The sequence below is a fragment of the Vespula vulgaris genome, chromosome 1 (assembly GCF_905475345.1).
Source record: "Vespula vulgaris chromosome 1, iyVesVulg1.1, whole genome shotgun sequence".
In the NCBI taxonomy this organism is placed as follows: domain Eukaryota; kingdom Metazoa; phylum Arthropoda; class Insecta; order Hymenoptera; family Vespidae; genus Vespula; species Vespula vulgaris.
This window is the reverse complement of record NC_066586.1, coordinates 9,112,961-9,140,650: the sequence shown is the minus strand read 5'-3', so window position 1 is coordinate 9,140,650 and position 27,690 is coordinate 9,112,961. Positions and strand designations below refer to the sequence as shown.

At 41.4% G+C, this 27,690-nt stretch overlaps 1 protein-coding gene across 4 annotated transcripts in view; it reads left to right on the top strand.

Moving 5' to 3' along the window:
- Positions 1–3,167: 3,167 nt before the first annotated feature.
- Positions 3,168–27,690, top strand: part of LOC127066936 (transcription factor AP-2-epsilon) — a 136,886-nt gene continuing 112,363 nt past the window's right edge. For 2 of the 4 annotated variants that reach the window (XM_051001283.1, XM_051001272.1), the window contains exons 1-2: positions 3,168–3,598; positions 6,193–6,365. Coding sequence is in view for 2 of the 4 variants with exons in the window: in XM_051001322.1 (XP_050857279.1) it covers positions 6,330–6,365 (36 nt within the window). In the remaining 2 variants the exon portion in view is untranslated. Of the gene's footprint in view, positions 4,271–6,192; positions 6,366–27,690 lie in introns of all 4 variants that reach the window. The other 2 variants (XM_051001322.1, XM_051001311.1) reach the window with 2 other exon arrangements.

Here is a 27,690-nt window from a genome sequence, read left to right as displayed (position 1 = left end):
GCTTTCATGTAAACGGAGTAAGTATTTTGTGGGTGGGAACCACGTACAATATAAATAGCGGTAAGCTATTTGTAGGGTACCTTATATATAATAATATTTTTTGGTTTAATGGCAAAGGAAAAGAATCTCTTTGTTCACGAGTATTTCGATTTTTCAAAGCCATTCCTCAATGCTTCCATTGCTAACGATAGAAAAGAATTACTTTCAAGTCATCAAGGACAAACAATTCGATTTAAGCAAATTGCAATTTTCTCTGCGTGAAGATATCGCAATCTCGTCGAGAGAGTTATAGACACATCGATCTGTACCGTCGCTACGTGGAAACCACTTAGACAAGGCCAAAGTTAGGTCATCGCTTCGGATTATTAGGTAATTAGGGTAAGATGGTCTCTGTGACCATCTCGATGATGGAGGAGCCAGGTTATATGCGCGTGACTACCTACCGATAGACAAACACATGGGCAGATTACACGGCGCTCTCGGCTCTTGCATAGATATATGCAATTTAACTGGTAATTTCGAACTTACATCAGCTTAACTTCGGGAAGGTAATGATGTAGTAGTTAAATTGCATCACACAAGCGAGTTACGACGTTATAACGTGATGTGCCCTGGAACAAAGTGGATTACGATGGATTTCTTGACGAACAACTTCTCCGTTAACCGAGTAAAGCTTAGCTTACGAAGCGAGTAATAATATTTTTGCACGAGATCGACGGTCCTGTAAGGGAAGCAAGAGAGATGGTCTTTGTTGGGGTCGCACCTTATCGGCAAAGATATATCAATTACGATCGATTGAACATTTTATAGAAATCGATCGACGATAAAAGAAGATTATTAAATGCATGAGATAAATACATTTTCTTCAACGAATAACAATCTCAAAGTTTCGGTTTCTAAATGATCAATACTCTTCGATCGTCGATAATAATAATAATCATGACGCAGAAGAAGGAAGTATTCTAATGATTTGAAACTTTAATAAATGGCAAAAAATTGAATCGCTTCCTATGTCATATTCGATCGTTTATTCAAAATATTTTTTTTTAGTCGCGAGATCAGGACACATATCGTTGTTGAGTGTCGCATACTGGAAAAAGTATTATTCCTACTTTTGCTCTCTAAAAGAATCGTTTTGCAAGGAGGAGGAAAAGGGTAAATTTGTTTTTGATATACGTTGCAATTGCAGTCAGGATATCGGATATTCTTGGTAGATCGCGTAGCACGAGGAACGATTCGTGGTACAACTCTCCTACTCCTTCCTTTCTCGACCCTAAGCCGACCCTAAGCGTATCGGCCCGCCTCGTTAATTGTGCAACGCGGGTTCGTCGTTTGTCGATCTTGCCATTCTCGCTCTTTCTTACTCCTTCGTTTTCTCCTCTCGTCCTGATCAGTGATTCACGAAGCAACATGGATCCCCCGAAGGATCGCATCGGCTTTTTCTCGGGCGTTAATATAACACCAGCGCTTCCTGCTTCTCGATTGAGTCACGATTTAGCATAGGCGTGGTACGATGCATTCCCTGGTAAGAAGATGGACGGTTCGATTTCTCTCTCTCTCTCTCTCTCTCTCTTTCTCTTTTTCTCTCCTTGTTTTACCAACGTACCTCCGATCGAAGAGGATGTTCCAAGCGCGATGGCTGCCACTACCCAATGTCGACTATGAAAATTTCTTTATACAACGATCGAATCGATCGTCAGTCGAAAGATTACAGTTTCTTCACCGAGAATGATTAAAGTGAAAGATTGCTTTCTTGGCAAATAGGTCGATAAAGCTTTAATTTGTTAATCGATGTAGATGTATATGTGTACATGTCAAAATTAGTTATTAAAAAGAGTTCTTTTAAGTCCTTTCGAAGAAAGATCCTTTTTAAGGATCTTCTTATCAGTAATTTCGGTAAGATAGATAAAAAGAATTTCGATCTAGAGTATCATTGTAAAATTCATCAAGTCGAAGGTAAAGTAGTATAGATGTAACGATACAAATAAAATTCGATAAATGATGACAAAGATTCTTTAGAATGGAAGAGAAAACAGGAGATATTTAGGAAGGATGAAGAAAATAAAAGAGTTCGAAGAGGAGGAGAAGAAAGAACGAGAGGAAGAATAACGAAGATAAAACGACGGGTAAAAGCTGGCGCGAAAAGCGGGTGAAATGAGCGGGTGGAAAACAGAAGCACTCGTCTTGGCTCCTTCTTAACGGATGCTGCGCTCCACCCTCGCCTTCTTCTTCGTTTTCATCTTCATCTTTCCTAGTGAAACTGGAGAGGGAAAGAAGGTGAAGGGATAGCGGAACGACGACGACGACGACGACGACGACGACGACGACGACGACGACGGGTGCTGGTAGTTGCTGTGGTGGCGTTTTACTCAACGTCCTCTCCTCCGTTACCCCTTCCTACGTCACGACTGGGTCGGTCGAGGAGAGAAGAGAGAGGGGATCATCGATTGGTCATGCGCAGAGGATGTTCGCGTGCGAGATGCCGTTCTGTGGGGGGTTAAAGAAGGGGATCCATTCGTTCGCGTGGCTCTCTCATATGTATACGTGTATCTATGGGTATGTATGGTGTATACGTATGCGTAAATTTCTATCTGCGTATATGCACCTGTGTATATATGCATGCGCGCGCGTGTATGGTGTGTATATATATATACACACATCAGTAAATATGCATATGGGGTATGTACTCATGTACACATATTTGCGCATGTGTGTGCGCGCGCGCGCGCGCGTTTGTGTATTTATGTGCATGTTCCGTGTGTATATAGCTATATATGTATGTGTGTGTGCATATATATATGTGTGTATGTATGTATGTATGTATTTGCTATAGCATGCTCGCATTAGGTTGGGTTTTGTCTCTCCTCTTCCTCCGCGTTCGTAGCGCTATTCCTCTCGGTGGCAGGCTCGGCAGGGTACGCAGAAGGGCATGCAGAGCGACGGACGCGCAGGGTCGGTCGCTCTGCCGACTGGAGGCGGAGGCACCACACCCCCGAGGGAGGCAGGGGCGCGCATAGCGGCGCAGATGAGCCGGTAGTGGTGGTGATGGTCGCGGCGACGACGTCGACGACGACGACGACTAGGTAGAAGAGGAGGAGGTATAGGAGGATGAGAGGGGAGGGCGTCGCGGCGCCTCTCTTGCCTCGAGCGCAGTGCGACGTCGCGACGCGCCACGTGCGGTGCAACATACACCGGGGGAGAGATACGACCTATGGAACTCGCTTCCTTCCTCTTCCTCTTCTTCTTCCTCCTCCTCCTCTCGTTCTTCTTCTTCATCTTCATTTTCGTCTTCGTCTTCTTTCGTTTGCATTCTCCCTTTTCTTAATCCTCCTTTCGTCTTTCGTCGCGTCTGAGCTTCGCAAGAAATTCCACGATAGTGAAAGGACGTTCTCTTATCGAAAGCGATTTCTCGCGTCGCCGTCGCCGTCATCGTTGTTGGAATCAAGAAGGGAAAGAGAAACTTAAGAAGAAAGACAAGTGTTTTGAGCGGTGCGAAAAGATGAAAACCTAAAAAAAGAGAAAAGAAGCTGAGGAATCGCGACGGTGGGGTGGGTGGTGAATAAATTTACTCTGTGAGAGGATAGAGGGTTAAAGACAGGTTCGTAGGAGGAAAAGAGAGAGAGAGAGAGAGAGAGAGAGAGAGAGAGAGAGAGAGAGGGAGAGAGAGAGAGAGAGAGGGAGAGAGAGAGAGAGAGAGAGAGAGAGAGAGAAAAAAAGAAATAACACGAAACATATTTTGAAGAAGAACCGATTCAGTTGAGGAACAGGTTAGGTGTTACCGTTTATGTGATTCTCTCTTGCGAGAACGAGGACGAACGCGCGCGCGCCCGTGCACGCCTCCGCCACAGAACAGTCACCGCACGTCATGAATGTGCGAGCGACGAGCGAAACGCATCAGTATTCTCTTTTTTCCTGCCATTGACGGCCAAGGAGAATCTGGAAGAGAAAACGAAAGAGAAAAAGAGAGAGAGCGAGAGAGAGAGAGAGAGAGAGAGAGAGAGAGAGAGAGAGAAAAAGAGACAGAAAGAACGATCCTTGTCTTCGTTTTATTCTTTCTCCCTTGGAGAATAGCACTAATTTGAACAAACGTCGACCCACGTTCGGTGGCCGTAAACATGACGCGACCCGACGCGACGCATCTCTGATTTACTCGTTTTTGTCGTGCATCAACGACCTTCTTTTGCTGGTGAATGTACACATACGCATTGACTTCTTGTATTTCTCTCACGTGGAATTTTTCCGCGAGAGAAGGAGGTACGAGTTTGACGAGGTGAGTCGTTTCTTCGGGTACTTACGAGTTCTCTATAAACCAAGAAAACTGCGTGATTCGTGCGTTCGCCACGTAATACAAGGTCAATTTTTATATTAATTTAATTTTAAGTGATTAGAGAGTGTGTGAGATCAGTGAAGATCCTCAGTTAACATCTCATTTCCATAGTGATTTTATAAAGAACAGGTGAAGGAGTATTATGAAATCATTTTCTTTTTTCGTACAATTTTCACTTAAATTTCGTGTTATTTGATTTATTTTAATTTCCACTAGTTCGAGAGTAGTTATACGTTTGCAATTGTCGATTGAACGATTGATTTAATGCTCACGTAAATTTCGCAGTGTGTCAAATTACATAAACTTTGTCGAAAATTCTCAATATCAACGTAATGTACAATAAAGTATAAACTATACAAAAAAGTCTAAATTTGTATTAATTAGAGTTATGGTTGATTAATTTTACAGTATTTAATTTACACCATTATATTACATTTGCAATATATAATCGTTATTAAAAGCTTCAATAATGCATATAAAAAACAAAATCTAATTAACTTCTTTTCCATTATTGTTCTATTTGACAACACAAAGCGTTGAGAGAAAGAGAGAGAGAGAGAGAGAGAGAGAGAGAGAGAGAGAGAGAGAGAGAGAAAAGCTCCGGTATTTTTTCTAACGATTATGTTACAAAAACGATATCCGGCAACGGAAATCATAGCTTTTAATTTAATTCTCTTTACTCTTCGTGTACGTTGTGGTAATGAATCACAGAAATTTGTGGTTTACGAGATGTTGCGTGTAAAGTTACACCTTAGTTAAAGCGTCGCCATATTGTCGAATAACTTTGTCGTGCAGTTCAGTCTTCATCCTACGAACAATGCAAAACTGAAATCTGGTAGACGATAGACAAAAAATGAAACTGGAGATACGTTTGAAAGACGAGTGACGCTCGTAAATCGCAAATATGTTATTCACGCTTTCCTCCCGCGTAAAGTAAAAATGGCGCGCAATAAAATTCAACGAAATGAAAGTTTGGAAATTAAAAAAATTTGTTAAACTTTTGTTTTGGAAGAGCCCAATAATTGCATCTTGAGAAAGTAAAAACGAAAGAAAATAACTGGGATCCGTATGAAAAAGAGATAAACATAAAAAGAATAAGAGGAGGTATAATAATCGTGGCGTGCAGTCAGGCTTCTCTCGTGGGTATCTTTTCGTTTTGTGAAAGTGTTTGGAATTAAAGAACGGCCGTGGCACCTCTGGGAGCCGTATTTAACTTTGCTTAACTAAGTTCTGGATCCGTTGACGCGACGCCCGAGGGACTCAGGTCGACGACGACGTCGACGAAGATTTCGCGTTTTTTTTCGGCCTTCCGCCTTCTCCTTCCTTCGCCTCCTCGTCGTTCATCAACGTTGCCATCTCTCTTTCTCTCTCACTCTTCCACCCTTTTTCGTTATTCTCCAGAACGTCTTATCTCTATCTTGCGCGGTCTTTCTTCATTTTTGCTGGTTTCGTCGTTTTCCTCGCGCATCTGTCATCTTATAGTCCTTTTCGTAGTAACGTTTTCGGATTCCATATTTCCTCTATAATTTGTCTCAAATCAAGTTTCTTTTCGTACGATTGTTTTGTCACTTGTTTTTACATGACTTCCATCGTTTTTTTTTCTTTTTTTCAAGTTCACGTATGAAACTTGCGATATGTTGTTTATTATTTGTAGGTTACGAAAACTTGTTATTTGGTTCTTTGTTATTCTTTGATCGAGTAACACGCTTTTCTTGTCAACGATTTAACGTCAAAATTCGATCTCCCTTTATATCACCTACGTGAATTTATCTTCGTTGATAATATATCTGTCCTCTTCTTGAAAATAGAAATTTATTTTTTGTTTTAAGTTAGAAGAGCCCGTCAACGATCTAATTATGTTTCAGGACCGTCGACGACTCGGAAAATGTCGCTCATCGATTGTCTCAGGACGCGAGTGAGAAATTGAGTATTAATGTAAAGTGCCAGTAAGCGATTGATCCCGAAATACTCAACAATTATTAGCAATACGGAGGATTCCAATATGTCTTATCTTGCTCTGGACTCTAACGCGTGGCAGGTAAGTTTTTACATTCGAGCACGATCATCTTTCAGAATTAGACAATAAATTTAATTCGAGGTATAATAAAAATTGTTATCGTCCTATATCGGGCATAATCGATGATGAAGCTTTAATCGAATCGTCCGCAATACCTTGGATCGAACTATAATCGTTCCCTATTCGAGAGTATAGCCTCGAGTCCTTCGCATCGGACTATAACTTATTTCTCGGCTCAAGGATGGCAAGGTGAATCTCTTGGGTTAGCATTATTACACGGTTTTCACCGAGAAGATATTGAAGAGCCGACGCCATGCTAAACGTATTATCTCCCGTGAATACATCCGGAACATCCAGATTCGCTTCTGTCGGATGTCGCATGAATATTTATACGATGAATATTGAGAGCTACCACGACTCGTGAGAATTTCATTTTCCTTTGCGCGCCAGTTGCTATCTTCCATTATGAGCATTCAAATATTTGACTTTATACGTTTCCGACATAGCGCGCAGAATTGGCGACGGAGATGACGTTTGATATCGCCGACGATCGACGATCGTTTCACGAACGGTTACCAGGTACCATTTACGATTTTCTCACGAGATGCGACGAAGAAATTTCAGAGTTAACGAATTTTCATCGTATTACAGGAAAGAATAAATATAATTATATAAGTTACGCAATATGCCTATTTTATAAAAAGTGTCCATACGTATGTATCTATAAGGCATAATCCGATGTTTCTATAAACCTTCCGATCATCTTGAAACTTGTAAGATCACTCGGGGCGAAACACGCGATACCGTTAGACGCAGAAATGTTTTAACTAGGAATTTTCTCTTTCTCGCAAATATAGATATCTACCTGCGTGTCCTTATTCGATTTAACGTAAAGACGAAAGCGATAAAAGCGAGCCTTCGATACTTCGTATCAAACTATTTTTCCTTCTTTCGACGATCATCACTTTAACTATCTTCTTCCGCGATCGAAGGACGAACGAGGAGACTTCTCCGCCTTCATAGGACGAGCGACCAACCGCTTGTCCGATACGGATCAGCCTACTCTCCTCCCATCTCCCTCTTTTTCTTCTTTTTTTAGCTAATACGCCGCAGCGAGGTTGCAGTCATTATCAGGGTAAATTAGTGACGGTCAATCCGCGTTCCAGCGCTCCACATGCGAGATGCGAAGGAACGAGTTTACGTGATTACGCGTGCGTAACATTGAAAAAGCGCCGACGGAAGGTTAGGTAATCCACGCACGCGATCACGAACGCTCACTGGCGTTCCATAGGCTTCCTTACGTCTTTGTTCTTATTTACATAGGTAAGAGATAAGGCTCGGGTATCTCCAAGTATTATAAAGCAACGTTTTATCAGTTCTCCGGCATCGACGTAAATAAAAATCCGCAATGTTTATTGATTGACAGCTACTGAATTTTTGAACCTTTTCTTCAAATAAATTCGTCAGAGCATATTCGTTGTCGAAGACGAAGATACGTTTTTGTCGAGGGAAACGACAACAAGAGAAATACTAGAAAGCAATTTCTCCGCGTACCGTTCGATCAATTACGTCGTCTCGATGCGTAGCGAAGCGAATAGGAAAAACATTCCTTCGTCAGCGGAACAAATTAACCGTGAGTCTCGTGGAGGGTCCGTTAGTCGTTGGAGAAACTACTTTCTCGTGAATGCTAAAGAAGAAAAAAAGATGCAAAAAAGAAAAGTCAAAATGGGTCGAGTAATCGACGGAACGCGTTCGACACAGTATGCCACAGTATCGAGAATCTACTCTCCCCTATTTTCGGTGTTGCTGGATCCCGGAAATCACATAGGCATGGCAGGAAATGTAAGAGGTCGAGCACGACAACGGATAGCGGAAACGAGTTTAGGTGGGCTCCTATTGGATTATGCCCTTTACCGAGTTCTCTAGTTTTACCTATGCGTAGTTACACGCTGCGAAAGGAGTACGTTAGTGGTCGTTACATCACGGTGCACTCGCACGAGCAAGTTCGCCACGACGGAAACTGATTTAACTTAACTCGCTTCGTGACAACATTGTCCTTACCAAGCGCGACACACGTCAGAGATTTCTCTCGACTTGCTTGTACTGCGATTACGATGGTATCGTTTTATTATTTTTAGATCCGTTCCCATGAAAGTACCTACTTCGTTTTCATATTCATCGAAACGCTCGACCAATGTCCTACTCTGCGATCTTCATCTTTCTTCTCTTTCGATTCAGTGTTTTCGATTCATCAACAATTCGCAGAGAATCTTTTCGTATTATTCTACACCGTTTTTGTATTCATCCCGATGAGAGAAAGATACCGGCCACAAAACTATAGCTTTAGCCGCGTGAAATCGAGTAGGACGAAGAGGGAACACGAAATGGAAAGGGAGGAAACGATCGGTGGGTGAGGAGGAAAAGGCGAGTATTTGCACATTTTCCAATAAAGTATGATCTAGTCGCGTGGCAAAGCCGAGTGGCAGGCCGTGTCTTCTTGTTGAAATAACAAGGGTCCGAGGATGCTCGAGAATTAATACTTTGCTCCCACGCGCCCAGAATTTGACGAGATCCTCTTCGTGTCACCGCGAATATACAGAGTGACGAGAAAAACACGAGAGCCAAGGGGATGTACGAAAAACGGGCCGACTATATTTCATCGCTCGTGCGTGCGCCGTATCCCATTCTTGACACCGCTTACGTATTCATCGCTTATTTGTTTTCCTTATTCGAGACGCTCTCGACTTTCTCTCTCTCTCTCTCTCTCTCTCTCTCTCTCTCTCTCTCGTTTAGTCGCGTATATTCAAGACATCTTTAAACGTATAATCCGGTTTGGCATCCGGATAAGCTTCGAATTTCGAGTGTCGCTATGATATTTCATTTGTTTCGGTCGGCAATGCGTTTTAAACGAAATTGATTAATTTTATTTTTCCTAAAAGTAGTCCTTTCTATCGTAGATTACAAAGGAGTATAATTTTGTCGTTAGTTTAACGAGCGTATGCAAGTTCGATTATTTTGCATGGACACTTCCTTTTTTTGTGTAAAAAACGTACTCGCTTTTATGTACACGATTTTGATCCTCGAGCGATAATAAATTTTCTATAAATACGCAGACGAAGAGCATACATTTTACACTTGTCATTGAACAATACTCACAACGAGATCGTTCGAACAAATGAAAGATTTACGTTCATTATTAAATACTTTTTTCTTTTTTTAATCCAATTGAATTCATGCTAGTTTCGCAACGCAGATCGATCGCAGAATCAAAAAAATCAAAAAGGCATACAAACGCAAGTTAAATGGAAAATACTGTCCATTTTTTGTTGTTGCGGCGATTAGTTAAATTCGAGAGAAAATATTTCCAGGGCTACAATTCTCGCGGCTTTCATCTTCGATAGAATGTTCTCGTCAATTGTCCCGTCATCATTTTACGCTGTGCTTAATGCGTGATTCATTGTTTTGCATGGGCAGGAACAGTTGGTGGCTACATCAAAAAACCCTGGTGTACTTCAAAGTCGCGGACTTGATCTCTCCGTTCGATCGAGAGACGATGGCTTCGTTTGCGCAGCGTAATGGGGAGGGAGAAGAGAGAGAGAGAGAGAGAGAGAGAGAGAGAGAGAGAGAGATGAAGAAGAGAGGAAGGGTGAACGAAAAATAAATGATACCCGAATTAGCGTAATCGCGTGATGGTTTGCAAGGGAGATGTTACGATAACTAAGCCACGCCAAGAGGAGTACGTGAAGCAATGAGTAACGAAAGGAGAAAGAGAAAAGGGGGTAAGCAGAGGGTAGTAGTCGTCGCATCGTTGGGGACGACAAATTGCATTTCGATTTCATTTTGGTCGGAAATGTTCGTGAGCTGGGATCAAGGAGTGTTCGAAGTGTTGCGAGCTCGGGACATTTCAAGCGTGTAATCGAACTTTTAGTCTTTTTGCTTCCCCAGAACTTTTGTTTCGAATACGTATACCTATTATATTCTGCGCGTACAGAAATATTTTTCTTGTCTGTAAACGATTGACGTAACTCTTTTTGTGTGTCCCAACGAAACTGTCCACCAGGATTATTATGATATCTAATGATTTTGTTGAAAAACACTGAGACAAATCAATTTTATTTTCGAGAAAGACAGATCCTTGTCATAAATTCATCTACATTGGGTCGACCCCCTAAGGTGGGTGGCAATATTTTAAATGGCAACAAGAGTGTTATATTATTATTATTATAGGTCTTTTACTTTTCTTTAATATGGTGCTATTTTTATTTAATTCGAGTCAATAATTTCCGAGAAAATGCACGTTTCGAAGTTTCAGATACAATAAAATTTAATTCCGTGAACTACATTTATTCATTAATCGTAGAAATCGTTGAAAATGACAAGAATATGTTAGAATAAGTGTTTCTTCGGAAGTATTGAGCTCCTTCACATTATACAGCTTTGGTATGACAGTTTTTAAATCAGCATTTGCCTTATTATTGAATTGGTAGAAAAGATCTTATAGAGTGGCCTACAGGTTGCTCGATCTCACTCTCTTGAATGTTTTTCTATGGAGATGTTTAAAATCCATGATATATGTTACTCATTTGGTTTCAATAGGAGCCAACTTCGGCAATGCATAGTCAAAAAATACCGTTAGATTACACCGAATGTTTGACGTAACACTGACCGAAGACTTTAGTACTTTATGAAAGTCGATGGAACATATTTTGAACATTTAAATAAGATAAAAGTTCTTTTCTAAACTGAATTTGCATTTTATTATATGAAGCCACGAAATGCATTTTTTCGGAAACTATTGACTCAAATTAAAAAAACAAAATAACACCATTGTAAAGAGAATTAAACGACCATTAATACTGATATGCCATTTTATTTCTGTTGTAATTTAAGATTTTTTAAGGGATTGTCATCTTTTTTTAGAGGGTTCCCAAATGGGATGAATTTAAGGCCTGTTCTCTTCGAAAAGAATATTGACCTATCTTAATGTTTCTCGGAAAAATCATTGTGTCGTAGTAATCTCGATGAACATTTTTCATTCGGACAGTCTGTATATATCGGAATTTTTTAAAATAAATTGAAGCAAATTGATAATGATATTAGGCGAATATCTATATAAATTAGGAAAACTTTACTGCCTATTATAAAAAAGTTAAAATCAGTAGAAGATATAAAAAGACAAACTTCGCGTATTTGAAAACTGTTGATTCCGGACTCGCGTGATTGGTGGCCCTTTCCTTGCATAAACGCGCTTGTTTGACCAATTTGTGATATCCAGATTGGTTACATCGTGAACGTGCAAGCGATAGTTACGGGAGAGGCTTTAAATAAAGTATAGATCGTTGATGTTGGCCGAAGGACGAGGACAGCGAGTCTTTTACGATACACTCTGAAAACGTTGGTTAACCCAGTGACAATGAACGAAGAGAGGGAGAACGAGCGAGTTCTATTGTCACGCCCCGTCGGATACAAAGGGTTCCGAGCACTTTGTCCATACGAGCCTAGGTACCAATCGCGTCGAGCGACACATTCTTGCATAATGTAGAAGATAAATTCGAGTGGTAGTGCGGTCGTGTTATCATTCTCGATACTTTATTCGCATTCACACGTTAGCCATTATTTTTTAACCAGAGAAATCGCTTCCCATCTCGTAATAAATCCTACTTGTCAAAGAGACAATTGATCCTTTCGTTAAGTCGATACGAATAAATAGGCAAAGTATGATTATTTGAATCGATATCAATATCTTATCAGAATGACTACAAGGGCATCGCAGAAATTCGAAAATATCGTTAAATTTCTGTAATATCTCTTCGTACGAGTACTTGCAATGAAAAACTTCAGTGATAATAATTTTTCTAGACCGTTTTCATTTGGCACGGCCGTCAAACAAGACGCTCCATGATCAGTCAAGCAACGTTGGCTTGTGTTTTAGTCTTTAACCCGTTCTGCTTCCAGTAATTAAGACTGGAGCATAAAAAAGGAAAAGGACAGTACGGCTGTGGAGGCAACATAGGAGGAAGAGAAGAAGGAGGAGAATAAGGAGGGATGCAGACGGGTGGAATGGAGAAACGCGAGGGGGTGGGCTAGAAGAAGGGTAAGGGGTTGGATTATACGATGACACGCTCCTTTGTTCTGCCCTTTTGCGGAAGACACCGTAGCGAGTAGCATTTGCGAGCACAAAGAGAAATAATGACTAGTCCAGTGTTCAACTAATATTTGCTTCCAACTTTTTCCGGAGATTTTTCTCCCGGAGAATGTTTCCTTTTGTTAGCGAGAGAGCCGACGCAGACACGACGTTGACGACGATGGCCCGGTTCGGTTTGTCAGGAAAGTGCTTCGTTGCTGCTTCATGCTGCTTGCCGCTTCACAACTCTCTCTATCTCTCTCCTTTTCTTTTTCTTTTTCTTTCTCTTTGAAAGGCCAAGCCTAAAATTGTCGCCGTTGTTTTCTCGTGTATGCACTGACTCGAATAAAGGAACAAGCCATTTTGCGAACGTACACCTCGACTCATGTCTGCACTGTCGCTTTTCGTTTGCTTAAACCACCTTCTTTGTTCTCTACGAAGTTTGTCTTTCTTGTTTTCGCCTAATCGTTGGAAAATAGAAAAACGGTCAGGTTTGAAGATTGCGAAACTTCGTAGACGGTTTCCCTTCTGATGGAAAAATTCGTGAACCGTGCGTGGTAGAAAATAGGAGGGTGGTCATCGAGTTTACCCTATCTAACTTGATGCTCTGGTTTTTTAAAGAGTGGTAGTGCCCATGCTCGATTGCCATGGTAGTGATGGTGGTAGTAGTTGATCGCAACAGGGACGATGGTGATGGTGAAATCGAGTTAGTCAAATTAACCATGAAATAGACTCCCTCCGCCCTAGTGTCTGTCTATCTCGTCCGTCGCTGGTGTCGTTCGCATCGTTCCGTGACCGCTAACCAAAGCTAACTAGTCCCGTAGGGCCGTTTAGCTTGCTCGTTCGAAGGGTGAAGGGCGGGGAAACATTACAAAAAAAATAAAAAATTAAAAACACCCACGACGAACTGCTTATTTCTGTTCGAAATTGTTGTACTTTGCGCTCATTGTTTGATTATAGAATAAGAACGATAATAAATATGCAAGTATAGTGTATATAACGGCAGGACTTTAAAAATACATAAAATCGTTAGAAAACAAAGATAATAGAATTTTTACTACGCGCTTCCATGATCGAGATGAGCGTCTCCTGGCCATGATTCATGGGTACGATGATCCCATTGACAAATAAGAAGGACGTGGGCCAGCCTTTTTCTCATTAGCGGCACTTTGAACTAACCCGCCCACGTTATGACAAACTAGATTAATTTTCTGTCCAAAAGGTACCGCCCTTCTCGATCGTTTATTACGAAATTTCAACTGTCAGAGATTGCTTTATCGTGTTCCCGTGCTCTCTGTTACCCGAAGATTGCCATTTTATTCGACCGCAGTAAAAAACTAAGCTGCATAATCAGCGAACATAATCTCATTTACGAATTTTTTTGTCGCACCTTCGACGTCCCGTTGAAATTAACTCGCGCGATCCTGTGCATTTTTCTTTCGAGTTTTTCTTTTGTTAGAGAGAAAGAAAAGATCTGACGATCTGAGCCATTATCGTTGCCGTAAACTCACCTGCATCAAAATAAATTAATAAAGTTCCAACTGCTCGAAATTATTCGTCATGAAAGTTGTTCAAACAATTGTCCGCTTCGAGACATTTGTTTGAATCGAAGAGGTAGATTTTTGTATTAATGTTAGGAGAAATGTGACCTGGCACAAATGGATCGCGTTTTCATAGTAAAAATCGAGATCGGGTTAAAAATATTCAAAGATGGGAGCGATGGCCGTAGAGGGGTTTATAACTCACGTCAGGCAGGTAATTAGCCGCTTTTGCCCAGCTGTAATGGACCCGCTAAGGCACTAAGCGAGACCCTTAACTTATTTAAATGAACTGGTAACCCATGTCCATGTCCAACGCGAGCCAGACGCGAGGCAATATAGAAAAACCATTTATAAGGGCACTATTCCGGATGCCTAAACAACCTTCTCTTTTCGTTTTGTTATACTTTGGACTCTGCACGACCGTCAGGCGATCTATTTTTTCGTGCTAACGCGCGTATACGGATGAGTCTCAGCTCAGCTGCTTGCTTTCATTGCTCCTTGAAATTTTTTAACGACGGTGGGACGAGCAATAACGTCGAGATTTATCTGATAAATAGCGAAACTCCGAAACAGTGATACAACCTACAACGTTCGCTATTTTTCTTGTTTCCCCTTTCATTCGCTCTTTATTAATCTTAGTGATTAAGTTTATTTAGTTATTTATTTATTCTTTTCGACAACCTGGTTACCAGCGCAAACTCAAGGTCGCGAATTGTCTGAAATAATGCCGGTTTTAAATTCGTGAATCGCATTGATTTGTTTTCGATAGAATTTAGGGATGCGTCTGGAGAGCGAATATTGATTTTATGCCCGACTGTAAAAGTGTGATTTGAATTTTGATTGCGGCCTGGGAGAGATCGCGTAACAGGATAGTGCACGCTTTGCCAGACGCACAAGGGCTCTTCAAGCGACGCTTACTCGACTGGAAAATCGAAGGAATATACGTTTTAAAGTGTCGAAACGAGAGAGACCTCCTGACCGATTACAACACGTACGAATCGAAGAAAAAATAGATTCAATGCGGAGATTAATTTCTACAATTGTTATTTACGAACTTTCTCGAATTTTTCTCATATTTTTCTGCCCACAGCTGTACTTTCTTTCGAACAGAAGGAAAAAGAAGACAAAGTTACGAAATCGTGGGCGTGCGCATAGACGAATCGTTCTAGCTCGATTAGAATCTTAAAAGGAGCATAATTCGATAATGATACGAGGGCAGTCGAGATTTCATCATCGTAGAAGCATGCTAATGCCGCTTTTGTCGTAAGCCCCAGATGACTATAATTTGTGAGCACTTAAAAATAGGTATTAAAATATTATCATAGACCGTTTCCATGTAATATTCGAACACAAAAGCCCGTTCGCTTTTGTCAGTCCGCATTTTGCAATAATATTCTTGGTGTTCCACTTTTGAGAATCCACCCTTTTTCTTACTATTATTTTTCATCAAATAACACACGAAAGAACAAACATTTATGATCTATCTACGAAAATTAATGAAAAAAGGCACATATATCGAATAATCGCAAGTCGATGATTAGAGCCGTAATCAAGCGCAGGTCTTCGTATCGTCGAGAATAAGATTACGTTAGTGTGCGGAACTCAAACAAATAAATAGAAGCTGATAGAGAAAAAGAACGGGAGAGATAGAAATAGAATATCCGCGTGCGTAAGTACATCGACGCGACCGTGACGCGTAAGGCGTCTCGATGCAATATCGTTAAGCAAACGAACGACCGATGGACGAAGCGGTCATTAATGTGGATATTCGCTCGTCGCCGTACGCGTCCCCTTCTCTATTTTTTGCTTTATTTTTCGTGAAAGGTCCACCAGGAACACCTCTCTCTCTCTCTCGCTCTCTCTCTCTCTCCCTCTTTCGCTCTCTTAACATCTCGTGGCTCCAATTAGTTCTGAACGTCGGTCCGTCCGTCTATCCGTCCTCTATGTCCGTGTCCGTCTGTCCGTTCGGTGCTTCGTTCCTTCGTTCGTCGAGCCGTCCACACGATACTGTTTGCACCGTTCTTTCGTTCGTTCGTTCGTTGCCTCGGCTCGTTCGTATCCCTCAGCTTCATTAAGAAACGGTAATGCGTTTTGTTTCTCTTCTACATGGGCTCTCCCCCTTTTCAAACGTAGGGGGAGAGAACGAGCCAGAGACTCTTTTAATAATCCCGCAGCACGTTCAGAGATTTATTATTTTCGGACTACGTTGGCCGGATAAGTCCATATGGCTGACGCTCTCTTCTCTCTCTCTCTCTCTCTCTCTCTCTCTCGTCTCTTCCACGACTCAACGAAGATCTCTTCCTTTTTCTACTTCCTCCGACTTACAACGCCGTCTTCTTCGGGCTCCCACTCGTTCCGCGAACTTCTGTACAGGGTGACCTAATAAAGTATAAAACTCGAAGGTGCAACGTACGCTAAGGTTGCGAACATTCCCAAAGGTGTATTCTTCATCTGGTTCAAAAAGAGATTTATGGATGTTCAACATAAAAAGCGATAAAAAAAACTGAATGAGTTTTAACGTATCTTACGGTCTATCTCGAACGTGATGACGTAATAGAATATACGAACTTTTGAATGAAAAGGCCCAGAACGTTATCAAAATTATCTGACGTGTTTCTAAGTATATAAATCTATAAAAATGAAATTTCTCTTTGTTACGATTCGTGCGTTTTTTTATAAGAGAAAATGAAATAATAGTAATGGTAACTCTATCGATGGTCCGTCGTTGGTCTAGCAGTGCCGGTGGTTTCGATCGGGAAAAAAAGAGAGATAGCATTCTCTCCTTCTCTTCTCTCGTTTGGTTATAATTTTTAGTGGGACGTGTAGCTATAAGCATATTCCAGTCCTTTGATTTAACGAGGTGTGGTGTCGGTTATACTATAAATGTTACATCGGGCCCCTATAAACCAAACGGGCGAGTCGGTAAATTAGGAACCGAAAGCTCTCGTAGGAAGCCCCCTAAAAATACAATTAACGAGTCGTTTAACGGATATACCTGCGTAGCGCACTATTTCGTAGGATGGCATCCGTGCAAAACAGAATAAGAAATATTCGCGAGATGGGCGAATACTTTCTGTCGACTACTAGTATAATTCCCGTAAAAAGCGAGAATTTATTTGTTAGGCATGAATTTTCATCGGCCTCTTAACGAGATTTCTATATAGGTAAGTATGTTTCCCGTTTTTATCGGAAGATCAATTTTAATTCAATTTCGTTCGAAGAGCATCTTCGACGACGAAGAAAACGTAACGCACCGAAAACATCATGTGACTTATCGAGAGTTATTTATCAGAATTTTTGAGCATCGAGTTTACAGTAAAAGCGTTTGAGATACGAAAAGATGTAACTGTGTATGTGTGTCTATGTGTGTAAATACGTCTGTATGTGTGTTGATGCTCTTACGCGGGCATCGATATAACACGGTCATGCGTCAATGTTCAAGGTGCTGCTACATCGGTGCCTTTTCACCGAGAAAAACATTTATTAAAACAGCTATAAAATATTGTTGTATAGCAACCTGTGGTGATATATAACCGACCCAGCGATACTTACCGCGTTGGTAACGGGGATTTATCGTCGCTTGATGGAACCAAAAGTTGTGTATCTCCTATATATTTTTTCGTGAACGCTTTTTATTATTGGAAATGTCCTGGAATCGTTAAGAAGGAAATCGTATTGACGATAATGTAATATCCATCTTCCTTGTTTCTACGTATAAGTCGCTGCAGACGGAGTAGAATTTCTTGAGCCACGATTGTTTTTCCAACGCACGACATTGAGACCCTTCTAATAAATTATATCTCACTCTGTTTAATATTGTGTCTACAGTGCAGGTAGTTGCTACGATAATTCATGATAAATCATCCGGTGAATCTTTAGCTTAATGAGTTTTTAGTGGCGAGTTTCAGCAACGTGATTCATTTCGTTTTTTAATCAATTCATTAACGCCCCGCGTATCGTACCTTTCCATTTTATACGCTACCGCGGTCAAACCAGTTACCGATATTCGTCTTACTTATATTTCTATTTAAATATCTCCATAAAAAAAATTCGAGCAATGCATCCTCTCAGAAGGAACATCCCACGTCGATTTCTTCGTCATTTTCGAATTAAAAAATCACGTTGAAAGGTCGCATACAGGTATCGTTAGAATTTGTTTCAGCTTCGCTCTCATAGCAGCCAATTATATAAAATAAACGTATTCACCTTCTTGAACACGAAGTAGGCATCAAATCTATATATATTTGTGATTCGAAAGTAGCTCCATTGCGGGAGCACATCCGTCATGCGTTTATAGGAAAGAGAGAGGAGAGAGAGAGAGGGAGGGAGGAGTAGAAAATAAGAGAGAGAACGATAAAGAGGGGCAAAGGTGTCGGTGTTGAAGCCCTGCGGGATACGACCCCCGTGGCGAACACACGACTCCTGAAAGAGCCTCCGTTTGGGAATCGCGCTTCCTCCTTCGCCGAAATCAACCTGTCGGCCCTTAATTCGTGAAGGCTAGCGAAATTGATGAGAAATGAGCCGTGTTAAATGGATACACACGTCCGCCATTCGAACCCGCTCCTTGAAACTAAAGAAAAGTGAAAAATCTTAGAAGAAAAACACGTCTTTGTAGCAAAACTTTGTACATTTCACATATATTATTCTGGTAGACACACATTTTTATATAATAAATCTTCATAACATCGTATCTTCTGTAAACATTGAATAAATGTAAATTTTTATTGAGAAAGTTCAAGTATGGGATTAAAGTACGAAGAAAAGGCGCAAACTCGACGAAAAGCAGATCTATTAAGGTTCCAGGTTATGTTTGGCCGTGCGTTGGGCCGTACGCTGGGTTACGGTGCCGGCATTAGACCTGTAATTAACCGGTAGCTCTTTTACTCGCGAGAGCGTAACTCCGACCATTTAACGGTTTGTTTTTATTGGCCGTTTATTGGTTATTTTTGAGGGCCATGGAACCCCCGAGGCGAACGACGCCTTGAGCGGCTTCCTGCTCAAGCATATATATCCGAAAATTGGAAGTAGAACTCCGAAATCTTGGCTTAACACGAACCATTTTTCTCAGTTACATTATTCGAAAATAATAATCGACAGTATAAAGTCTCTTTGTTTGATCGGGCTGACCGATAATTAAGAGCAATGATTAAACGATGCGAGCTCGCGTAGCTCGAATTAAACCAATCCGACGGTGTTTGTCGTCGAGTTAGTGAGAAAACGCAATAGTTTTGCTCTTTGTTTAATTTTCGGCTTGAATTTAAACCGATGAGGAGAGGTGGATGTCGCATCAGCGCACCCATCGCTTTCCAGGATAAATGCAATTAAATGTATGTACGTGTTCTGGTGTGAGAGCGTTGAAATATAATAATGCATTTTATGACATAATGTAACAATTATTTTATTAATAACGCGGTACGAAGAGAAAAGGGAGGTACAGCATTTCGCGAAAATTTGCAAATATTTTGACCGGTTTTGGAATACCGTAGTATCGCTTTCTACATAGGTACGTCATTTACTTCCGCCCCAATCTCCGTCAATATCGAGATATCGTTAACGAAATTCCTGAGAACATGTGCGTTATATCAAATGAAATGCAAAATGAGATCGTTTCGAATAATACGTCGCGCTAGCTTCGTTACGACGTTAACGCTTTTTAACCGGAATCTCCTCGAGCACTTACTTCTTCACGTAACAAAAGTGGGGCTTACAGTATCATGATTTTAGCTTTGCACGTGCACGAGGAGTGTGTTTTGTTTGCTAAGCGGGCGAAGGGTAGCGTTGTTTATCGAAAGGTACTATTAAGCGCGCTTCACCACTCGTTCGAACTCGAGTATAGCTCGTAGAATGCTCCTCGTTGAATCGAGAGTAGAAGCAATCTCGATTACGTATCGTTTCTTTTTTGCGAGCACGAGTGGTTTTGATTAATTAATCGAACAAATTATTCGAGTAAGGCGACGACGCACATCTTGTCTTTCTTTACGTTTAACATTTGCATTAATGATCAGATCTTTTGTTCATTTATTTATCGACTTATTTTAATTGAGCATAATTCTATTTCCTCGTGTTCTTATTTTATTCATACTTTACTGTTTCATATTCTGTCATTTGTTATTGCCACATACTTTTCATCTTTGCCATATTTTCTCACGGTGGCTTCTCTCTTCTGGCAAATATCATTCTATTTTCACGAACACCAACTACATCGAATTCCGTCGTTAGAGTCGCTTCATTTCCTTCGCTTTCGTTATTTGGGTCCCTTCGAGCGGTTCATCCGAGGATACTTTTAGTAGTCGCGTTCTGAGAAAACAAAAAGAGAAGGAAAAGAACAAGAAGGAGGTGGATCAGCTGGAAGCGTCAAAATCGGACTTTTAAAGAGCGAAAAGTATATCGCGCGAGCGCCAACCGCATCGATGCACTATAGCTCTCGGGGTTTAAGATTATACGCAATTAGCACTCTAACTACCGCCCAGCCCAAATTGGATTATTTTTTTCAGGGAACGTTTCAATCAAGCCGTCAACGTCCCCCTGAGCGATATCGAAAGATTCGACCCTGCAATTACTTTGCTAATTAAATCAAGATCGCCTCTGAGCCAGCTGTCTTGTCGTCTACATAGGCGATGTGTATCGAGAAGCTTGTTTACGAGCTCAAAAAAGGGACATCTAACTAGCCGATAATTCGCGTTTCACTTTCGTGAAAGTCAGACAACCTTCATCTCTCTCTTTCTTGGTAGCCTTTCGAAGGAGATATTCAGACTTCTAAGCTCGGATGAATCGTTTTATACATCGTAAAAGCCATCGTTAATACTATCTTTTTTATTTTCATAGGGAACGGGCGTGTCTGGCTCTCATCACGTAAACGATACCGTTTGGTATCCGCGATTCCTGTTATCGCCATTCTTGTTTTCCACACCGCATGAGGGATCTATACCAAAACGGTGACTCATATTTCTCTTTTTTATGCGAGTTAACCGATTTACGAAATGTATTCCGCCTTTTTCTAGGCTCTTCGCGTCCCTCATGAGCCATTCTATATCGTTGTCGTGTCCCGGTCCATTCGAGCTCGCCAGCACGTCGGAGTGTGGAGAATTTCTTCTCCGAAGAAATCCAAAACTGATGGTTAATTATATTCGGCCAGTAACTGAACTTGGTCTCGAGAGAGCACGAAGGGTCTTTTTTAGTTTGCGGCACGCGCTGCCACGTGGCATTGTTGCGGACCACGTGAAAAGGAAACGAGCAACCAGCGGCTCGTATTGAATCAGTGTGTTACCGATATGCACATACACTCTCTTCTTTTGCTCTCTCTCTCTCTCTCTCTCTCTCTCTCTCTCTCTCTCTCTCTCTTGTTCTCTCTTGTTCATATATATAAACCATATAGCCGGTGTTACCTACACGATCCTTTTATGGCTGCAGAAGGCAACCATTATCGCCTCCCAAGAGATTGTATAATAAAATTGTTGCATCTCCATTTTATTAAAGAAGCCTTCTCTCTCTCTCTCTCTCTCTCCCTCCCTCTCTCTCTCTCTCTCTCTCTCTACTTTCGCCGAACGAACGAGTCCTTTTCATTTGAAGTATGAGCGTAATTTCTTTGATTTGTATCCAACGTGCGAAACGTTTCTACAAATGCAAAATGCAATCAAAACGCGTGGGATTTGAAACAGGTGCACGCGTGCTGAGGACAATTAACATGAATTATGGTAAATGCTCGTGGTCCGTCCGCAAAAGGATTCACGGGAGCGTATGCCACGTGAGTGTATGTACGAAGGCACTAGATTGCCTCACGGCACGAATATTTCGGTCCGTGTTTTTGCTCATGATCTCGTGCCCGCAGGTGCAACTCCGCCGGCGAGATATTTGATCGACTCGTAAATTTCGTTTCAACTTTGTATCTCTTGATAGCTCTTTTATTTTGAAGACACTTGTATGCACTTCTTTTGTCACTGATCATTGTTAATCTTTTGAAAGAAGTACTTTCTGATCGGTCATAGATACTTGTAATTTTCAAAATTACTTGAAAGACACTACTATAGTCTTTGATATTTTGTATGTAACGTTTAATTAATTCGTTCTTTGTTGAAGGTTTGAATTATCATTGAAAAAACGATTCGATAAATACGCATACGTTAAATTACGACAAGTCAGTCACAAAGCAAGAGTAGTCCGAGTAATTTAGTCTCTGAATAACGCGCTTTCGAACTTGATTGGCCGCAGGTGTCAAGAGCAATCGCTTCGAGGAAGTACTACTGTATCTCTTCCGATCTGATAAACCAGCACTGTCATTCCCTTAGTATTCATGCTGCGACTTCTCTATAGTTGAAACGATAATTAAAGCTAGTAGTCGTTGCCCTTCAACCGTTGACATTGTTGCATCGCTCGACAGTTTCACAATTATTTCTTCGTCTAGTTCGCGTTAAAGACGATATGAGAAGTAGGTATTCTTTATTTCTTTTTTTTTCTAGACGAATAGCAGTAGTCTGGAAAAAATTAAAGAAAATTGAAACTTTGTGTACGAATGCATCGACAAAGACGTATTATAAGATTGCTGAACGCACGAGTGTTGAGTCATGGAATCAATCATTCTCTTATCTTTATCAAATCAACGCCATTTCCTAGCATAAAAAGAGGTAGTTTGTATAATGATGAAAAATGAAACATTGAAGCTGGGTGAGGAAAAGACGAAGAACGACTCGTTTTGCAACGTTACAATTCTACGTTAAAATTCTAACGTTATGCTTGTCCGAACATAGGAAACGCAAGGTAGAATGTGTCCTATATGTGCTCGATAGATTTAATTTGAAACGGTACCGTGGAATACACTCTTTTTATTTCATCCTGCCAACCGCACGAGATAAACCAATATCAAAGCACGCGAAGAGCGAAGTTTCGTCAAACGAGGAATCAATGTTTCGAGCCTTTGAGGGACAGAACGTTTGACGGATGAGAAATCAGTCGGAACGTTCACCTGTCGAAGTTCCGGCATCGAATTGGCAAAATGCAGCTGACAAAATAATTAGTTTCCTGGATTCGCTCCGACCGAAAGAGGATTCGTTTGACCAAATCGCGTGTCGCGGAATTATGAAACAAAATTGGAGCCAGTTTTAGACGAGAGAAAAATGGACTGGTTGTTCTCTCGAAGACGTTAGAGAGAATTATATCTTCCCCCGTGATTTCGATCGGATTGCTCCAAATGGTTGATAATTCTTCTGAAATGTAATACGATGCATGTTAGTTTACGGAACAGTTTTTATCGACGATCAAAATAGAATCACACCGTAAGATACAATGATACGTATGGCATGCAATGACAACTCGTGCCGCATTTTTAACGTCGTATCTTTCAAACTCATGACATACTTCTGACAGCATATCCGATTTTAAAGATCCACGCTGTAACGTGCGCGTGCTAGGCCTTCAGGCGATTTAAAAATCGAAAGAACTTTTCTTCGTAAGCCAGTATATATGTATGTATGTATTCGGGATAAAAAAAATTGAAACTGATGATTCACTTTAAATTGATAAGTCGAATCGCTTTATACATACCGCGCAAAGAATTTAACATCGGACTTAAGAAAGGAATAAAATTCCAATACAGAGATTCATAAATATCGAGTATGGAAGTAGAGACCACCCTTTTCCCTTATATAAAAGGTATTACGTATGCACTCGAGAAATTCTTCGAATCTTATCAGGCCGATCACTTATGTCCATAAAAAGATAGAAAATGCTGCTTACGTCGTTGACTCGAGGGTGGTTTCGAGCTTGGATACAGAGCTGATAGCTCCAGGCTGATAGATGTTGGCTAATTATGTGCCCGAGAAGTCCTGCCTTCGTTCGTTGAAGGAAAAGGAACCCTCACGAGTTCTTCTCGTTCGGCTTGGCTCTATCGTGCTCGACCACCCATTGACAATACAATTTCTTCGTGACCCGCGCAGACATCGTCGTTGATTATTAACTTTCTTCGATTTGACTCGTAATAATGTTAATACGAAAACTGATGCTACTTCCTTGCGTTTGTCGTCCTCTTTCTTATCTTTAACGACGATTCGCACTCTTTTATCATTTCGCGCGATAATTCATTAATTTTCCAAAATTCTATTAATAATTTTAATGTTTATTGCATTTAGTATGTTAAGATATGACATTAGCCACATAGTATAAAAATAATTCTACGAGTCTTCTATTTCAGTTTTTGAATATAGCATGTGGAAGTCGCGTACAACGTACACGAACAGAGCGCAATCGCGATCTTCGAAAGTCTCGACGGTGGAGGCGTACGTTTATTCTTTCTTTCGTCCATCCACCCGTTCGTTCGTTCGTTCTTTCGTTCGTTCGTTCGTTCGTTCTTTCGTTCGTTCGTTCGTTCGTTCGTTCGTTCGTTCGTTCGTTCGTTCGTTCGTTCGTTCGTTCGTTCGTTCGTTTGTTCGTTCGTTTGTTCGTTCGTTCGTTCGTTCGTTCGTTCGTTCGTTCGTTGCTTCGTTGGTTCGTTCGTTCGTTCGTTCGTTCGTTCGTTCGTTCGTTCGTTCGTTCGTTCGTTCGTTCGTTCGTTCGTTCGTTCGTTCGTTCGTTCGTTCGTTCGTTCGTTCGTTCGTTCGTTCCTTCGTTCGTTGCTTCGTTGGTTCGTTCGTTCGTTCGTTCGTTCGTTCGTTCGTTCGTTCGTTCGTTCGTTCGTTCGTTCGTTCGTTCGTTCGTTCCTTCGTTCGTTGCTTCGTTGGTTCGTTCGTTCGTTCGTTCGTTCGTTCGTTCGTTCGTTCGTTCGTTCCTTCGTTCGTTGCTTCGTTCGTTCGTTCGGTGGTACTGGCCCTGTAATTGGGCCCAAACTCTTAGCTCCGCTCGACCGGCCAAAGATTATACACCCGCATGTCCCGAGGGCCCGAAGCCAAACGTTCTTGTGTGATATATTATGCTGCAGATACCTGTATCTGATTCAAGAGGTGAAGCCGGCGTAAACGGAGTAACTTTTTCGATCGTGCGTTTAAAAATGTGTTTCACGGGAATCGTTGGATTCGTGCGGATCCATTCTAGATTGATAAAAAATTAACGATGGTTTAACGTGAAGATATATTTTTTCTTTGAACATAGAATTTTTTTCGTGAATTGTTTATACGTAAGGAGTCAGAATTGAGTTCCATTTTCTTTGTCCCTTTGGCGCACCAAAATTCAAGGATAAAGGTATTTCGTGCCGCGCGCAGCCGACTATCGGCAATCGAAAGTTGCTATCGCTTCGACTCCATCAAAAAGAGAGAAAGAGGGAAAAAGGAAGATCGCAACACCGTCCCCACGCACGGTCGAACGTCAGCTAAGAGCGATTCGTGACTCCGACATCTGCGCGCGCGGACCCCAATTACGTTCCTGGATCTTTTGTATTCGCGTTAACTCGACGCAATTATAAATTCTTTTGTTCTTGCATAAAATATTCTCCTCGCGTTGTGTCTCGCGAGAGATATAAAGAAAAGCCACCGTCGGCACCTACCGTTTAACTTTGCGATGACACCCTTTGTGCGTTATAAAACGTGCATGTTCCCATAATTAATATAATCTCACTTTTTCCTATGTGAACGATATTTTCAACGAGACGGGAATGTACATCGAAGAGTCTCGAGCAGTTGCAATGGAGTTTTATCGAATGGTTATCGACGGTCATACATACGTATGTATTATTCGTCGTTTAAAAATGTAGGTACTTTGTCTCTTCGTGTCTGACATATCGGCTCGTAAAATAGCCTTAAATTTGTATTCGGTCGATCAAAGAGTATATCTCTCGTGCTTATTTCCATGGTGAATTCGATGGAATACAAGTGTACAGGGAGTTACATGGAAAGTTTGTTAGTAATACTCGAACTGTTTGATAAAGCAATACTATGAATGACTCTACGCAATATTACAAAAGCGATATTCTTAAATTCTTGTCACAAGGTCAATATCATTTTATAAGAAGGAGAGATTATGTCAAAGAATTTCTTATATTTTTAGTGAAATCATTAAATCGATGCAAGAGTTTATTCAGTCCACTTTAGTCATCAACAGTGTCAAGCATTCGAAAAATAGCCGAGAGCGTAGAAGCAAGAACATTTCCAGATACCCGTCCAGTTGGTAAACGTTCTCCATTGTCTCGCATGACCCTGTCATTAGGAGTACGGGTTCATGAAAGAAGCGGTATACGTATCTGGCTGGAAGGTGCGTTCGCATAGGCACAACGTCGGTCTTTCATTACGTTCGGGTCTCTCAATGCCAGGGTGTTATATATCTGTTGCAAGCTGCTATATCTATGGTCCAGAGAGAGAGAGAGAGAGAGAGAGAGAGAGAGAGAGAGAGAGAGAGAGAGAGAGAGAGAGAGAGAGAGAGAGAGAGAGAGAGAGAGAGAGAGAGAGAAAGCTAAGGCACACCATTTCTCGCGTCGGCACGAACACGCTCGCCAGAGAAAAATATCGCGCGCGGGGAAGCTTTGCTCTCGCGCGCGCAATCGTTGATGTAGCCACGCCCGTGGCGGATTCCTCATACGTAACTCGTGCGGTGGCTCGACCTACCAGACCCCGTTCTCCTTCTCCTACGCTTGGCTGTCTAAGATTACGGGCACGATGCTTTTATTGCGATTGAATCCCTAGCCCTCCTTCTTCTTCTCCTCTCTACTCTTTCTTTCTCTCGATCTTTTCCGCCTCTCTTCTCCTTCCTCTCATCTCCTCCATCTCTTCCTCCTCCTCCTCTTCTTCTTCTTCTTCCTCTTCTCCGCTTCCTTCCTCGTCTCATTCTCTTTCTCTTTCCACTTTGTATCCCCTTTCGCTCATCCTCCCACACCACCTCCATCTCTTTTTCTCTCTTCTTCCTTCTATCTTATCCTTCTTCACCACCACTGTCCCCGTTCTCTCCTTATGAAATATTTTACTCAACCATACCTTTTTGCTCTTGCGCCCCCGGTTGACTATATGCTTTTATATTACGAGTTGCGCTCTCTTACACACTTTTCTCTCCCTTGCTCTATCTTCCTCTCTCTCTCTCTCTCTCTCTCTCTCTCTCTCTCCCTCTTTTTCTCTTTCTCTCTTTCTCGGAGGCCCTCATCTTATTACTCGCGCGCGAGCGGGACCTGCTGCTCATTAAACCGATGCCTTCTTGATCCCCTAATTACAAGATGGCGGGTGCGGCTACATGGCGTCCATGTATCTTATGTAGTTCCTCTAGAGGCTCTTGCGTACGTGTTCGTTTCTCTTCGACGGATCTTGGCTCTCGCTAAACTCACTATCGTCGTTTCGTTTTTCCTTACTGGTATCGGGTGTGCGATACGGTATCGACGAGCATCTACCTAGTCATTATTTCTCGCGGAAGACGGATAAAACCATCGAGCCGATGCAATGGCGTTCGAATCGTTGCGTGGAAACGCGTCCGCGAACGCTTTTCGAGAGATCCTACCATTTACCCAGGTTTATGGTGTGTAAAGAAATGCCACGGTTTTCTCGTAATTTGATATCTTCTTTTATTAAGACGAAGATTTACGTAGTTTTCGAACTTTCAACCATCTCGTGGCTACGTTTTTTTTCTTTCACTTTAGCCTATTCCCAAGTATCTTCGATACTTCTCTGCAATGGCATCTTAAAGGAACGAACAACGATTTTCTCTTCGTTGAAAATAGTTCTACTTTTTCATTAGGTACGATTCTTTTCTTTTTATTCAGAGCAATTGATGGACTTTTAAC